This window comes from Salmo salar, chromosome ssa15 (assembly GCF_905237065.1).
Source record: "Salmo salar chromosome ssa15, Ssal_v3.1, whole genome shotgun sequence".
In the NCBI taxonomy this organism is placed as follows: Eukaryota; Metazoa; Chordata; class Actinopteri; order Salmoniformes; family Salmonidae; genus Salmo; species Salmo salar.
Window position 1 is genome coordinate 3,457,500 of NC_059456.1, and position 15,511 is coordinate 3,473,010.

General features: G+C 45.2%; 2 protein-coding genes and 1 long non-coding RNA gene across 4 annotated transcripts in view; all 3 read left to right on the plus strand.

Moving 5' to 3' along the window:
* The window catches only part of LOC106570851 (protein unc-13 homolog B), an 85,728-nt gene extending 82,482 nt beyond the window's left edge, over positions 1 to 3,246 (plus strand). Inside the window, exons 32-33 of the mRNA XM_045695361.1 lie at positions 915 to 1,074; positions 2,918 to 3,246. Of these exons, the coding sequence (XP_045551317.1) occupies positions 915 to 1,074; positions 2,918 to 3,200 (443 nt within the window). The 3' untranslated portion in view covers positions 3,201 to 3,246. The remainder of the gene's footprint in view (positions 1 to 914; positions 1,075 to 2,917) is intronic.
* Positions 3,247 to 3,393: 147 nt separating this feature from the next.
* On the plus strand, positions 3,394 to 7,672 carry LOC123727188 (uncharacterized). The gene is made up of 2 exons (XR_006759101.1): positions 3,394 to 6,373; positions 6,468 to 7,672. It is a non-coding gene; the product is annotated as an uncharacterized lncRNA (long non-coding RNA).
* A 5,773-nt stretch (positions 7,673 to 13,445) lies between these two features.
* LOC106570854 (phospholipid-transporting ATPase ID) overlaps positions 13,446 to 15,511 on the plus strand; it is a 42,606-nt gene continuing 40,540 nt past the window's right edge. For both annotated transcript variants that reach the window (XM_014143423.2, XM_045695365.1), the window contains exon 1: positions 13,446 to 13,722. The gene's annotated coding sequence lies outside the window, so the exon portion shown is untranslated. The remainder of the gene's footprint in view (positions 13,723 to 15,511) is intronic.

The following is a 15,511-nucleotide window of genomic DNA, read 5'->3' on the forward strand; positions in this document are numbered from 1 at the left end:
TCTTTCCATATCATCCCTCCATCGCTCATCTTGCCATCTCTCCAACTCATATCTTTCCATCTCTCCATCTCTCACCTTTCCATCTCATGTCTCCATCTCATCTCTCCACCTCTCATCTCTCTGTTTCTCATCTTTCCATCTCCTCTCTTCATCTTTTCATCTTTCATCTCATCTCTCCATCTCTCATCTTTCATCTTATCTCTCCATCTCTCATCTTTCCATCTCTCATCTCTCCATCTCTTATCTCTCCATCTCTCATATTTCTATTTGTCATCTCTCCATCTCTCATATTTCTATCTCTCATCTTTCAATCTCATCTCTCCATCTCATCTTTTCATCTCATATCTTTCCATCTCATCTCTCCATCTCTCATCTTTCCATCTCATCTCTCCATCTCTCATCTTTCCATCTCCATCTCTGATCTCTCATCTATCCATCTCTCATCTTTCTGTCTCTCATCTTTTTATCTCTCATCTTTTCATCTCTCATCTTTCATCTTTTCATCTAATCTCTCCATCTCTTATCTTTCTATCTCTCCATCTCTTATCTTTCTATCTCTCATCTCTCCATCTTTCCATCTCATCTCTCATCTTTCCATCTCATCTCTCAATCTCTCATCTTTCCATCTCATCTCAACATCTCTCCATCTCGCATCTTTCCATCTCATCTCTCAATATCTCATCTTTCCATCTCTCATATTTCCATCATCTCTCATCTTTCCATCTCTCATCTTTCCATCTCTAATCTTTCCATCATCTCTTATCTTTCGATCCCTCATATTTCCATCTCTCATCTTTCCGTCTCCTTCCTTCTACTGCTCTCACACGATTGCTTTAATTTCTCACCAGTTGTTCCCTTGCTCTTTCTCTCACTCTCTCCTCTCTCTCCCTCCCTGTCTCTCTCTCCCCCTACAGTGATAGCGGTGAATGACATGAAGTGGCAGACATCAGGGATGTTCCGTCCCTTCGTGGAGGTCAATATGATTGGTCCGCTCCTTGCAGCCCAGAAGAGGAAGTTCACTACCAAGTCAAAGAACAACAGCTGGACAGCCAAGTACAATGAGGGCTTCCAATTGTGAGTTCTTAACCCACTGAGCTTCCACCCAACACCTGTAGGTCGCCCTTCACTTTAACTCCACTTTCATGTGTTCACCACCCTGACAACTATTTTCGGCTGGCGCTCCGGCAGCGCAAGTGCCAAAACTCGAGGGTTTGGCTTGTGAGATTACTTTTAAATAAATATTAATCACCAAAGCTTTATTAAAAGGTGAAGTACAACAACCATCCATTCTCCACTGTTAGATTTAGATCCTACTGTAAACAACCATCCATTCTCCACTGTTAGATTTATATCCTATTGTACAACAACCATCCATTCTCCACTGTTAGATTTAGATCCTACTGTACAACAACCAGCCATTCTCCACTGTTAGATTTAGACCCTACTGTACAACAACCATCCATTCTCCACTGTTGGATTTACACTAATGTACAACAACCATCCATCCATTCTCCACCGTTAGATTTAGATCCTACTGTACAACAACCATCCATTCTCCACTGTTAGATTTAGATCCTACTGTACAACAACCATCCTTTCTCCACTGTTAGATTTACAGTAATGTACAACAGCCATCCATCCATTCTCCACTGTTAGATTTATACCTTACTGTACAACAACCATCCATTCTCCACTGTTAGATTTAGATCCTACTGTACAACAACCATCCATTCTCCACTGCTAGATTTACAGTAATGTGCAACAACCATCCATTCTCCACTGTTAGATTTACAGTAATGTACAACAACCATCCATTCTCCACTGTTGGATTTACAGTAATGTACAACAACCAGCCATTCTCCACTGTTGGATTTACAGTAATGTACAACAACCATCCATTCTCCACTGCTGGATTTACAGTAATGTGCAACAACCATCCATTCTCCACTGCTAGATTTACAGTAATGTGCAACAACCATCCATTCTCCACTGTTAGATGTACAGTACTGTACAACAACCATCCATTCTCCACTGTTAGATTTACAGTAATGTACAACAACCATCCATTCTCCACTGTTGGATTTACAGTAATGTACAACAACCACCCATACATTCTCCACTGTTAGATTTACAGTAATGTACAACAACCATACATTCTCCACTGTTAGATTTACAGTAATGTACAACAACCATCCATTCTCCACTGCTAGATTTACAGTAATGTGCAACAACCATCCATTCTCCACTGTTAGATTTACAGTAATGTACAACAACCATCCATTCTCCACTGTTAGATTTACAGTAATGTACAACAACCATCCATTCTCCACTGTTGGATTTACAGTAATGTACAACAACCATCCATTCTCCACTGTTGGATTTACAGTAATGTACAACAACCATCCATTCTCCACTGCTAGATTTACAGTAATGTGCAACAACCATCCATTCTCCACTGTTAGATTTACAGTAATGTACAACAACCATCCATTCTCCACTGTTAGATGTACAGTACTGTACAACAACCATCCATTCTCCACTGTTGGATTTACAGTAATGTACAACAACCACCCATACATTCTCCACTGTTAGATTTACAGTAATGTACAACAACCATCCATTCTCCACTGTTAGATTTACAGTAATGTACAACAACCATCCATTCTCCACTGTTAGATTTACAGTAATGTGCAACAACCATCCATTCTCCACTGTTGGATTTACAGTAATGTACAACAACCATCCATACATTCTCCACTGTTAGATTTACAGTAATGTACAACAACCATCCATTCTCCACTGTTAGATTTACAGTAATGTGAACAGATTTAAAGTTAGGATTCCACCGTTAGTCTGTAGTGTACACTATACAACAATGTTGAACCACTTCTACCTTTTCGCTCTATCCCTCCAACAGCATCCTGGGTAAGGAGTCTCCAGACTGCTATGAGCTGCAGGTGACGGTGAAGGACTACTGTTTCGGCCGGGCCGACCGTGTTGTGGGCGTGGCCGTGGTCCAGCTCCGAGATGTGGCTGACAGGAAGTCGTGCGTGTGCTGGTGCCCGCTGGGCGGAATCATCCAGAAGGACGAGACGGGCGTAACGGTGATGCGTATCTTGTCTCAGCGTGCGGCCGACGAGGTGGCAAAGGACTTTGTCAAACTGAAGGCCGAGACACGTCCTGTAGAGGAGGGGAGATGATGTGGAGAGAGGATAGGGAGAGGAGAGGAGATGATAGGGAGAGGAGGGGAGATGATGTGGAGAGAGGAGAAAAGAGGTGGAGAGAGGATAGGTAGAGGAGGGGAGGTGGCGAGAGGATAGGGAGAGGAGAGGAGAGGGGAGGAGGGGAGGTGGAGCGAGGAGAGGGGAGGAGAGAGGATAGGGAGAGTGGAGGAGAGAGGATAGGGAGAGGGGAGGATAGGGAGAGGAGAGAAGGAGGGGAGGTGGAGAGAGGATAGGTAGAGGAGAGCCTATCACAAGATGGAGTTGAAAGAGGAGACACGCTCCGTGGAAGAGAGGGAGATGAACATCAGGATAGAAGTTAATAAATGTTATGTTTCCTGGTCCTCTGGGCCAATGAGAGGGCCTGGAGCAGGCACATGACTGATGAGGGACCAATCAGAGACTTTCACTGTATGCATCAAAGTAGTGGAGTGTGACACAACACCACATACCTTCACTGTTGCATTCATATCACACACACACACAGACACACACACAGACGCCACACACACACACACACACACACGTGAATGAATGTCTGCTTACTGTACCAGGGGCTATATCAGAACAACCCTTACAGGTACATCCTCTAATTTTATATATTACTAGCATGAGACTGATACGCATAGCCCAACACCCATCACCCTAACCTGTGATGAAAACACATGAGACTGATACGCATAGCCCAACACCCATCACCCTAACCTGTGATGAAAACACTTGTGGATGGATCTGACCTGACCTGTCTCCAGGGTCACTACAGGACCATCCCTGTGGTTTACATAGCCTTAAAATCACAGCGCTAACCCCCATCCCTCCTCAGACCATCACAAACACAGGGATATGTACCTGAACTGGGAAGAAAATGGCTGCCTATTGGCCCTGGTTAAAATGATTTCACTGTATAGTGATAGATGAACACACGCAGACAATAAAAACAGGTGAGGTTTGTGAGGTGCTAGAGTTACAGAGTTAGTTAGTTGACAGGGTGTAGTACAGACTAGGGTGAGGTACTAGAGTTAGTTAGTTGACAGGGTGTAGTACAGACTAGGGTGAGGTACTAGAGTTAGTTAGTTGACAGGGTGTAGTACAGACTAGGGTGAGGTACTAGAGTTAGTTAGTTGACAGGGTGTAGTACAGACTAGGGTGAGGTACTAGAGTTAGCTAGTTGACAGGGTGTAATACAGACTAGGGTGAGGTACTAGAGAGTTAGTTGACAGGGTGTAGTACAGACTAGGGTGAGGTACTAGAGTTAGTTAGTTGACAGGGTGTAGTGCAGACTAGGGTGAGGTACTAGAGTTAGTTAGTTGACAGGGTGTAGTACAGACTAGGGTGAGGTACTAGAGTTAGTTAGTTGACAGGGTGTAGTACAGACTAGGGTGAGGTACTAGAGTTAGTTAGTTGACAGGTGTAGTACAGACTAGGGTGAGGTACTAGAGTTAGTTAGTTGACAGGGTGTAGTACAGACTAGGGTGAGGTACTAGAGTTAGTTAGTTGACAGGGTGTAGTACAGACTAGGGTGAGGTACTAGAGTTAGTTAGTTGACAGGGTGTAGTACAGACTAGGGTGAGGTACTAGAGTTAGTTAGTTGACAGGGTGTAGTACAGACTAGGGTGAGGTACTAGGTTAGTTAGTTGACAGGGTGTAGTACAGACTAGGGTGAGGTACTAGAGTTAGTTAGTTGACAGGGTGTAGTACAGACTAGGGTGAGGTACTAGAGTTAGTTAGTTGACAGGGTGTAGTATAGACTAGGGTGAGGTACTAGAGTTAGTTAGTTGACAGGGTGTAGTACAGACTAGGGTGAGGTACTAGAGTTAGTTAGTTGACAGGGTGTAGTACAGACTAGGGTGAGGTACTAGAGTTAGTTAGTTGACAGGGTGTAGTACAGACTAGGGTGAGGTACTAGAGTTAGTTAGTTGACAGGGTGTAGTACAGACTAGGGTGAGGTACTAGAGTTAGTTGACAGGGTGTAGTACAGACTAGGGTGAGGTACTAGAGTTAGTTAGTTGACAGGGTGTAGTACAGACTAGGGTGAGGTACTAGAGTTAGTTAGTTGACAGGGTGTAGTACAGACTAGGGTGAGGTACTAGAGTTAGTTAGTTGACAGGGTGTAATACAGACTAGGGTGAGGTACTAGAGTTAGTTAGTTGACAGGGTGTAGTACAGACTAGGGTGAGGTACTAGAGTTAGTTAGTTGACAGGGTGTAGTACAGACTAGGGTGAGGTACTAGAGTTAGTTAGTTGACATTGTGTAGTACAGACTAGGGTGAGGTACTAGAGTTAGTTAGTTGACAGGGTGTAGTACAGACTAGGGTGAGGTACTAGAGTTAGTTAGTTGACAGGGTGTAGTACAGACTAGGGTGAGGTACTAGAGTTAGTTAGTTGACAGGGTGTAGTACAGACTAGGGTGAGGTACTAGAGTTAGTTAGTTGACAGGGTGTAATGCAGACTAGGGTGAGGTACTAGAGTTAGTTAGTTGACAGGGTGTAATGCAGACTAGGGTGAGGTACTAGAGTTAGTTAGTTGACATTGTGTAGTACAGACTAGGGTGACGTACTAGAGTTAGTTAGTTGACAGGGTGTAGTACAGACTAGGGTGACGTACTAGAGTTAGTTAGTTGACAGGGTGTAGTACAGACTAGGGTGAGGTACTAGAGTTAGTTGACAGGGTGTAGTACAGACTAGGGTGAGGTACTAGAGTTAGTTAGTTGACAGGGTGTAATACAGACTAGGGTGAGGTACTAGAGAGTTAGTTGACAGGGTGTAGTACAGACTAGGGTGAGGTACTAGAGTTAGTTGACAGGGTGTAGTACAGACTAGGGTGAGGTACTAGGTAGTTAGTTGACAGGGTGTAATACAGACTAGGGTGAGGTACTAGAGTTAGTTAGTTGACAGGGTGTAGTACAGACTAGGGTGAGGTACTAGAGTTAGTTAGTTGACAGTGTGTAGTACAGACTAGGGTGAGGTACTAGAGTTAGTTAGTTGACATTGTGTAGTACAGACTAGGGTGAGGTACTAGAGTTAGTTAGTTGACAGGGTGTAGTACAGACTAGGGTGAGGTACTAGAGTTAGTTAGTTGACAGGGTGTAGTACAGACTAGGGTGAGGTACTAGAGTTAGTTAGTTGACAGGGTGTAGTACAGACTAGGGTGAGGTACTAGAGTTAGTTAGTTGACAGTGTGTAATACAGACTAGGGTGAGGTACTAGAGTTAGTTAGTTGACAGGGTGTAATACAGACTAGGGTGAGGTACTAGAGTTAGTTGACAGGGTGTAGTACAGACTTGGGTGTGGGGTGTTTTACTGTCAGATGGCTGTGTGAACAGAACAGAGCTGTGTGGGCTTAATGGTTACGGCATCGGCCCTCTCCACTTCAGCCTGAGGGACTGTGTGCTCCTATACAGTACACTATACTCATGACATAACCTTTAACCTCCTCTCTAGATTTTATATTTATTCATGTATTTATTTTGCCAACTTAAGTTTCTCTTTTCAACTGTTACTGCAGATACTGTTTGCCTGTACGTCTACATGGAATGGAAATAGCCAAACATTGACTAGTTTGTTTTTTATTGTTGTTGTTGGGGGGGGGGCAGTCATTTAGACCTTTTTTATAAATCTCATGTCCAGTCTTGTCCAATCTTGATGAACAAATGTTAGAGCATGTTAACTACCAGGTAATGTTTAGAAGCGTCTGTCTCACCCCTAGCATTACCACAAACACACGGGTGTTATAATGATCATGTCATACTCGACTTCTGTCGGCTGTCAATCATCCTCTTACTGAGACCTGACTCTCATGTTAGCCCCGCCCAAAAGTTCCACCATTGCTCTCATTGGTGGAGTTTGTTTTGCATGGCCCCGGTGCCTTGTGTGGGTGGAGATTTCACTTAAGGACCAATGGAATGGTCTAAAATGAACAAACCCGGGTCACCGGACCATGCAAAATTAACTCGACCAGTCATTGGGCGTTCTGTGAATGTCACAAATATTACCTGCCTGCCATTGGCTGGAAGAGAAAATTGAAAGGTGGGCCATCCAATAATATCACATAGATGGAGAAGGGGGTGGATGGAGTATGCACCACGTGCCAAGTAATGCAGTGTTCACTTTCTAGATTTCTTGATTTGTTCCTGTCTTTCATTTTGTTTCTTTTTTTGTTTTGTTTTGTTTTTTTGACAAGTGAACTCTGACACTCAAACTGTTTTAATCTTACTGTAAGTTAGAAAACCACCACAGCAGTTTGTAAAGAAAATCCTAACACCAGAGCATGTATTTACAGTATACAATCAAACTAAGCTAGACCTTGAGTTGTGCATTTTTATGTATGTACTGTCAAATATGAAAAGATTAATATACGTAAAGTATGTATCATTAATATTATAATGCTGCGAAAATGTTGAAAATACTTGTACAAATATTAGAATTTTGTATATAAAATATTAATGAATAATCTCTTTGGCTTTTGGAGTGTTATTGACTTAGATGAGACTAGATGGGATGAGACTAGATGGAGATTTGAAAGAGTTTGACATGTTTTTGTACATTGCATTCCATTGGTTATCAAACACCACGTACAGCTGTGTTTATTTTACCACACAGTGCTCCCCCCTCTCCCCTCCTCCCCCTCTCCCCCTCCTCCCCTCCTCCCCCTCTCCCCTCCGGTATTACTCATTGTCTCTCTCTCTCAGTATGATAGCATTCTGTGTACATCACGATTCATTTCCTGTTGTACACAGAATGCTATCATACTGAGAGAGAGAGAGACAATGAGTAATACCGGAGGGGAGAGGGGGAGGAGGGGGAGAGGGGGGAGGAGGGGAGAGGTATTACTCATTGTCTCTCTCTCTCTCAGTATGATAGCATTCTGTGTACATCACGATTCATTTCCTGTTGTACAGACTGAGCTGATCATTAATAGAAGAGAGCAGCACTGGACTGGAGCTTCCTCCTCTCCCCCTCTCCTCCTCTCATACTCTCCCCCTCTCCCCCTCTCCTCCTCTCCTCCTCTCATACTCTCCCCCTCTCCTCCTCTCATACTCTCCCCCTCTCCTCCTCTCCCCCTCTCCTCCTCTCATCTTCTCCCCCTCTCCCCCTCTCCTCCTCTCCCCCTCTCCTCCTCTCCTCCTCTAATACTCTCCTCCTCTCCTCCTCTCATACTCTCCTCCTCTCCCCCTCTCCTCCTCTCATACTCTCCTCCTCTCCTCCTATCATACTCTCCTCCTATCATACTCTCCTCCTCTCCCTCTCTCATACTCTCCTCCTCTCCCTCTCTCATACTCTCCTCCCCTCTCATACTCTCCTCCCTCTCATACTCTCCTCCTCTCCCCCTCTCATACTCTCCTCCTCTCCTACTCTTCTCCTCTCCCTGTCATACTCTCCCCCTCTCCTTTTCTCCCCCTCATACTCTCCTCCTCTCCCTCTCTCATACTCTCCTCCTCTCCCCCTCTCATACTCTCCTCCCACTTATACTCTCCTCCTCTCCCCTCTCATACTGTCCTTCTCTCCTCCCTCTCCTACTCTTCTCCTCTCCCTGTCATACTCTCCCCCTCTCCTTTTCTCCCCCTCATACTCTCCTCCTCTCCCTCTCTCATACTCTCCTCCTCTCTCCCCCTCTCATACTCTCCTCCTCTCCCCCTCTCCTCCTCTCCCCTCTCCCCCTCTCATACTCTCCTACTCTCCCCCCTCTCATACTCTCCCCTCTCATACTCTCCTCTCCTCCTCTCCTCTCCTCCTCTCCCCCTCTCCTCCTCTCCTCCTCTCCCCTCTCTCCTCCTCTTCCCCTCTCATACTCTCCTCCTCTCCCCCTCTCCTCCTCTCATACTCTCCTTATCTCCCCTCTCTCATACGCTCCTCCTCTCCCCCTATCCTCCTCTCCTCTTCTCATACTCTCCTTCTCTCCCCCCTGCTCCTCTCCTCCTCTCCTCACTCTCATACTCTCCTCCTCTCATACTCTCCCCCTCTCATACTCTCCCCCTCTCCTCCTCTCATACTCTTCTCCTCTCCCTGTCATACTCTCCCCCTCTCCTCCTCTCCCCCTCTCATACTCTCCCCCTCTCATACTCTCCCCCTCTCCTCCTCTCATACTCTTCTCCGCTCCCTGTCATACTCTCCCCCTCTCCTCCTCTCCCCCTCTCATACTCTGCTCCTCTCAGCCTCTCCCCCTCTCCTCCTCACCTCCTCTCATACTCTCCCCCTTTCATACTCTCCCCCTCTCATACTCTCCCCCTCTCCTCCTCTCCCCCTCTCATACTCTCCTCCTCTCATACTCTTCTCCTCTCCCTGTCATACTCTCCCCCTCTCCTCCTCTCCCCCTCTCATACTCTCCTCCTCTCCCCCTCTCCTACTCTCCCCCTCTCATACTCTCATACTCTCCTCCTCTCATACTCTCTCCCTCTCATACTCTCCTCCTCGCCCTCTCTCATATTCTCCTCCCTTTCATACTCTCTCCCTCTCATACTCTCCCCTCTCATATTCTCCTCCCTTTCATACTCTCCTTCTCTCCTCTACCAGACCATCCTAGAGACCAGAGTATCTCTGTCCTCCTCTCTACCAGACTATAACATTACTACAGACCAGAGTATCTCTGTCCTCCTCTCTACCAGACTATAACATTACTACAGACCAGAGTATCTCTGTCCTCCTCTCTACCAGACTATAACATTACTACAGACCAGAGTATCTCTCTCTCCTCCTCTCTACCAGACTATAACATTACTACAGACCAGAGTATCTCTGTCCTCCTCTCTACCAGACTATAACATTACTACAGACCAGAGTATCTCTCTCTCCTCCTCTCTACCAGACTATAACATTACTACAGACCAGAGTATCTCTGTCCTCCTCTCTACCAGACTATAACATTACTACAGACCAGAGTATCTCTGTCCTCCTCTCTACCAGACTATAACATTACTACAGACCAGAGTATCTCTGTCCTCCTCTCTACCAGACTATAACATTACTACAGACCAGAGTATCTCTGTCCTCCTCTCTACCAGACCATAACATTACTACAGACCAGAGGATCTCTGTCCTCCTCTCTACCAGACTATAACATTACTACAGACCAGAGTATCTCTGTCCTCCTCTCTACCAGACTATAAGCATTAGCTACGGTACCAGAGTATCTGGCTGTCCTCCTCTCTGCCAGACTATAAGCATTAGCTACAGACCAGAGTATCTCTGTCCTCCTAGCATCTACCAGACTATAAGGCATTACTACAGACCAGAGTATCTCTGTGCTCCTCGCTACAGGACTATAACATCTACTGAGAGTACCAGAGCATCTGCAGAGGTAGGGTCCACCATCTGATCTCTAGAGGTAACGTGGATGATGGCTATAGAGACAGGGGATCTGCCATATGTGTGGTCTGACAGCGGTAAGGGCATCTGGCTGAGGTAAGGGCATCTGGCAGAGGTAAGGGCATCTGGGTGAGGTAAGGGCATCTGGCAGAGGTAAGGGCATCTGGGTGAGGTAAGGGCATCTGGGTGAGGTAAGGGCCTCTGGCAGAGGTAAGGGCATCTGGCAGAGGTAAGGGCATCTGGGTGAGGTAAGGGCATCTGGGTGAGGTAAGGGCATCTGGCTGAGGTAAGGGCGTCTGGCTGAGGTAAGGGCATCTGGCAGAGGTAAGGGCATCTGGCTGAGGTAAGGGCATCTGGCTGAGGTAAGGGCATCTGGCAGAGGTAAGGGCATCTGGGTGAGGTAAGGGCATCTGGCTGAGGTAAGGGCATCTGGGTGAGGTAAGGGCATCTGGGTGAGGTAAGGGCATCTGGGTGAGGTAAGGGCATCTGGGTGAGGTAAGGGCATCTGGCTGAGGTATCACACACTGTAGGTATTTGTCAGAAGTTTCTCACACACAGTACGTGTCTCGAAATAGTACAAACCGTAACCATGCACACCTTTATACTGATACGTACACACACTGACAGTTAGGTGAGAGTGTTATAGAGTCGGAGCCCGCCAGCAACCCAGTCTCAGGAGAGCATTAGTCCGCAAAGTAAACAGTTAAACATCACATGGTTACATGTGATGTTTTGCCCCCCTGACACAGGAGACCATATCGGCCTTACAGAGGAGCAAACCTCAGGGTGTGCTGTGGGATATAGGGTATGTCTGCTTAGTGTAATAGTCAGAATCCCCATGTTTGTGTGTGTGTGTGTGTGTGTGTGTGTGTGTTAAGGATGTGACAAAAGCAAAACAATTCTTAAAGGTGCAATATACAGAATTTGTATTTCAGTTAATGTGACAAAACAAGCAATTTGTACCATCTAAAACCACTGTGAAATATATTTTCAATAAACCCCAAATATTTTCTTTTTTAGCTGTTTGAAGCTGGTGTACAAAACCGAAAGTAAAAGACTGGAACAACAAAACTTAAGAACGGGAAACATAGAAATAGCACACAAAGAACAGATCTACCGCTTCCTAGACTTGCTTTCAATGGGAATGACAGATCTACAATGCACATTTCTTTGTGAATGTGGTCGGGTCGCCCTCAAAAACGTACATATTACAGCTTTAACATTTAAACAGACATTTTTTGTATCGTTTAAACGACATGAAGAACACCTGCTCTTTCCGGGACATAGACTGACCAGGTGAATCCAGCTGAAAGCTATGATCCCTTATTGATGTCACATGTTAAATCCACTTAAAATCAGTGTTGATGAAGATGAGGAGACAGGTTAAAGAAGGATTTTTATGCCTTGAGACAATTGAGACATGGATTATGTGTTTGTGCCATTCAGAGGGTGAATGGCAAGACAAAAGATTGAAGTGCCTTTGAACGGGGTATGGTAGTAGGTGCCAGGCACACCGGTTTGTGTCAAGAACTGCAACGCTGCTGGGTTTTTCACGCTCAACAGTTTCCCATGTTTTTGAAGAATGGTCCACCACCCAGAGGACATCCAGCCAACTTGATACAACTGTGGGAAGCATTGGAGTCAACATGGGCCAGCATCCCTGTGGAACCCTTTCAACACCATGTAGTGTCCATGCCTCGACGAATTGAGATGGTCCTTGCCTATAACTGCTAGGGGTCAATGCAGTTTCTTCTACCACAGTCATGGCTACCAGACGATGCTTACTGCTGTCCCCCACCCACTCATCAACCATGGAATTTAATGCCGTTTTTTTAGGTTCTCTGCTGTGTGCCTCTCCTCCATGTTCTCAGTTGTCAGTACGTACTTCATGTCCCACTTCTCATCAATGTAATGTAGCGTGTTCATAGACGTCCAGTGATCTGTTGTTTACGCCACGTCTGGTTGTACTTGCAGAGCAGCCATTGTCCAATTTCTCTATCAGGGCCGACACGTTTTTGTAGCATGTTTTAGTCTGTTTCTATATACTGTATACCAACGGGGCAGTGAAGCCCACATCCTCTTCCATTTACCATTTTTTATTTATTTATTTTACCTATATTAATGGCTACATATCAACTGCAATCCTTCCTGTAATCGCCGCTTTGATCATTTCTGTAATCGCTAAAGTGCACACCAAAAAGAGGAAATGGCTTTCTTTTGTGTGTGTGTGTGTGTGTGTGTGTGTGTGTGTGTGTGTGTGTGTGTGTGTGTGTGTGTGTGTGTGTGTGTGTGTGTGTGTGTGTGTGTGTGTGCTGGTCAGTTTGGTTTTGAGTGGTGTTGTTTTCGCACAGGGACAATGAAAAAAGAGAATAGAAAGTGGTTTCCTTTTTTGTGCGTGCAGGAAACTGCTACTTTAGCGAGAGAGAAAGAGACGTGCATTCCTCGAACATAGAACAAACTGAAGGGAAAGAGACGAACAGCACAGAGGGAGAGACTTAGTGGGGCAAATAAGGAGAGAGAGATTAGGGAAGTATAGAAACGTGTGTGTGTGTGTGTGTGTGTGTGTGTGTGTGTGTGTGTGTAGTCCCACCCTGTGTTCTGTGTGTGTGTGTGTCTGAGTCCCCTCTAAATTCCAAGCCCACCTCCCTTCCACCAGCCAGATGTGAGAACAGAAAAGAGCAGAGAGGAGTGTGTGGGAGGGAGAGAGAGAACATGAGAGAGGAGAGGAAAGGAGTTTGAGGGAGAGAGAGAGAGAGAGAACATGAGACAGAAGAGAGAGGAGAAGAAAAATAGGACTATTTGAAACCGTGAATGATTGAGGGAGGGAGGGAGGAGTTGAGAAAGAGAGACAGAGAGAGTAAAGAAGAGTGTCAGAAAGCCAGAGGAGGGAGGAGTTGAGAAAGAGAGACAGAGAGAGTAAAGAAGAGTGTCAGAAAGCCAGAGGAGGGAGGAGTTGAGAAAGAGAGACAGAGAGAGTAAAGAAGAGTGCCAGAAAGCCTGAGGAGGGAGCGGATACAGAGAATGAGGGAGGGGTATTGGAGGAGGAGGAGGAGGAGGAGTTAGTGTGTGAACGATGAAGGGATAGCCTTGATGAAATCAGCATCTTGTTCATTGGTCGGACTTTCCCAAGACTGCATGGTGGTCTGCACGTCTCACATACTCCCTGTCGGACACACGCACGGCTGTAGCCGGGACTAACGGTAAGAGCGATGGCAAGCCTTTTGACCTCAGGGTCAGGGGTTAGGGTGTGGGAGCGGTGGGCAAACACACAGGAAGTAGTAGTGAATGAAAGCAAGTGTTCACTCTCTCCATCGTCCCTCTTTTCTTTTCTGGGGACCCCTGAAGTAAAGCAGTGGAAAGAATGAGTGAAGGAAGGAGTTGGTTTCTAGGAATGACGATCCAGGAGTGAATAGTTTGGGAAAGAGAGAAGGGGCGAGAGAACGAGAAAGGGAAAGCGAGAAAAAGCCATAACTTTGGAATACTTTTTGTGACTTTTTTTTCTCCAATCTTTACAACATCACTTCAATGCCTTCTAACCTTTAAACAACCAGTTAAATGCTTTCTTTGTCTGTACAAGGTAGTCTGTTACATATTAGACATGAATGTTTATTGCTGATTGTTTCTCTACCTTACGGTCTAGTCTGTTTCTCTAGTAAACAAGGTTTGACATTTTTCTGTTGGAGAGGATGTCAGAACGGGAAATACTCTTCAGAACTGAGAAGTCATTTTGGGATTGATCTTGATGATGATGGTGTGGAGGAGGAGGAAGATTAGGATGATGATGGTGCTTTAACATAATGCCATGTGCGTACTTGTGTCCTACAGTGTTTTGATCTAGCTGTTTGACCAGGTGTTGTGTTAGTGTGTCATTACCCACACACGTGCTATTCTCCAACGTCACTGCTGTGTTACACTGGGGCCCTACCTTGACATAGATCTCTAGTGTCCCTCTCAGGCCACTGTAACTTTCACCTGGTGACCTCACAGTGCCCTGCAGCCAACCTAAAGACTGAAGGGGTCAGATCATTGAAACGACTGTGCTACGGTCAAGGGAACGAGTCAAAACGGTTTTGTAATGAAGAATAAATAGTAGTGAATTATTCAGCAGTTGATTGTTGGGAGTTTTTGGGTTCTCTGTGCTCCGGTCTGAAAGAGCTGTACTGTTAAAGACTGTTACTGTAGTACAGACTGATCCCCCTCACTTCTCTCCCCTCCAACACTACAACTTTACATTGACGTCAGTGCACCAGACAGTATGTGGTCAGGTGAATTCCACTGCTTTACAGGAAGTGTTACTCATCTACAGACTGTATCCACCCAAGATGCTTCTGTATCTCCCCTAAGCACTGATTTCTGATCAGTTCTCAGCCCAGGTCAAACAAACCTAGATTATCAGAACCTAAATATTACATCTGTTTCTGGATCAGTGGTGTAAAAATCATAACGATAACGCTCCCAACACATGATGTTACTCTAGTCGATGATGTCATCTAAACAGTAAGTGAACGCAACCAGGAAGTGTGCATCTAAAATGGCACCCTGTTCCCTTTTTTTAGTTCAATACTTTTGACCAGGGTTCAAAGTAGTGCACTATTTAGGAATTAGGGTGCCACTGAAGATGCACACAAGTTCAGTACATCCTGAGAGTAGTTCCCAGGGTTGGGGAGTAACGGATTACATGTAATCTGTTACATGTAAGGGATTACCAAAAAAATGGTAACTGTAATCCGTTAACAGCAAAAATATTGTAATCAGATTACAGATACTTTCGGAAAAAAATGGATGATTACGTGCCTCATGAGTTTAGTTCAACTGTCACACTCCATCAGAACCCCAAATATAACTTGTTTGTCTGTAATGTTTGTAAACATTGTAAATGTAAACAAACACTGTATAGCCTCATAACATGGTTAAAACAATCATTGTGATATCATGGATCGTCAGTTCTTGCATCTATAGCTCTGTCTATTAATCTGAGAGTGGTTACAT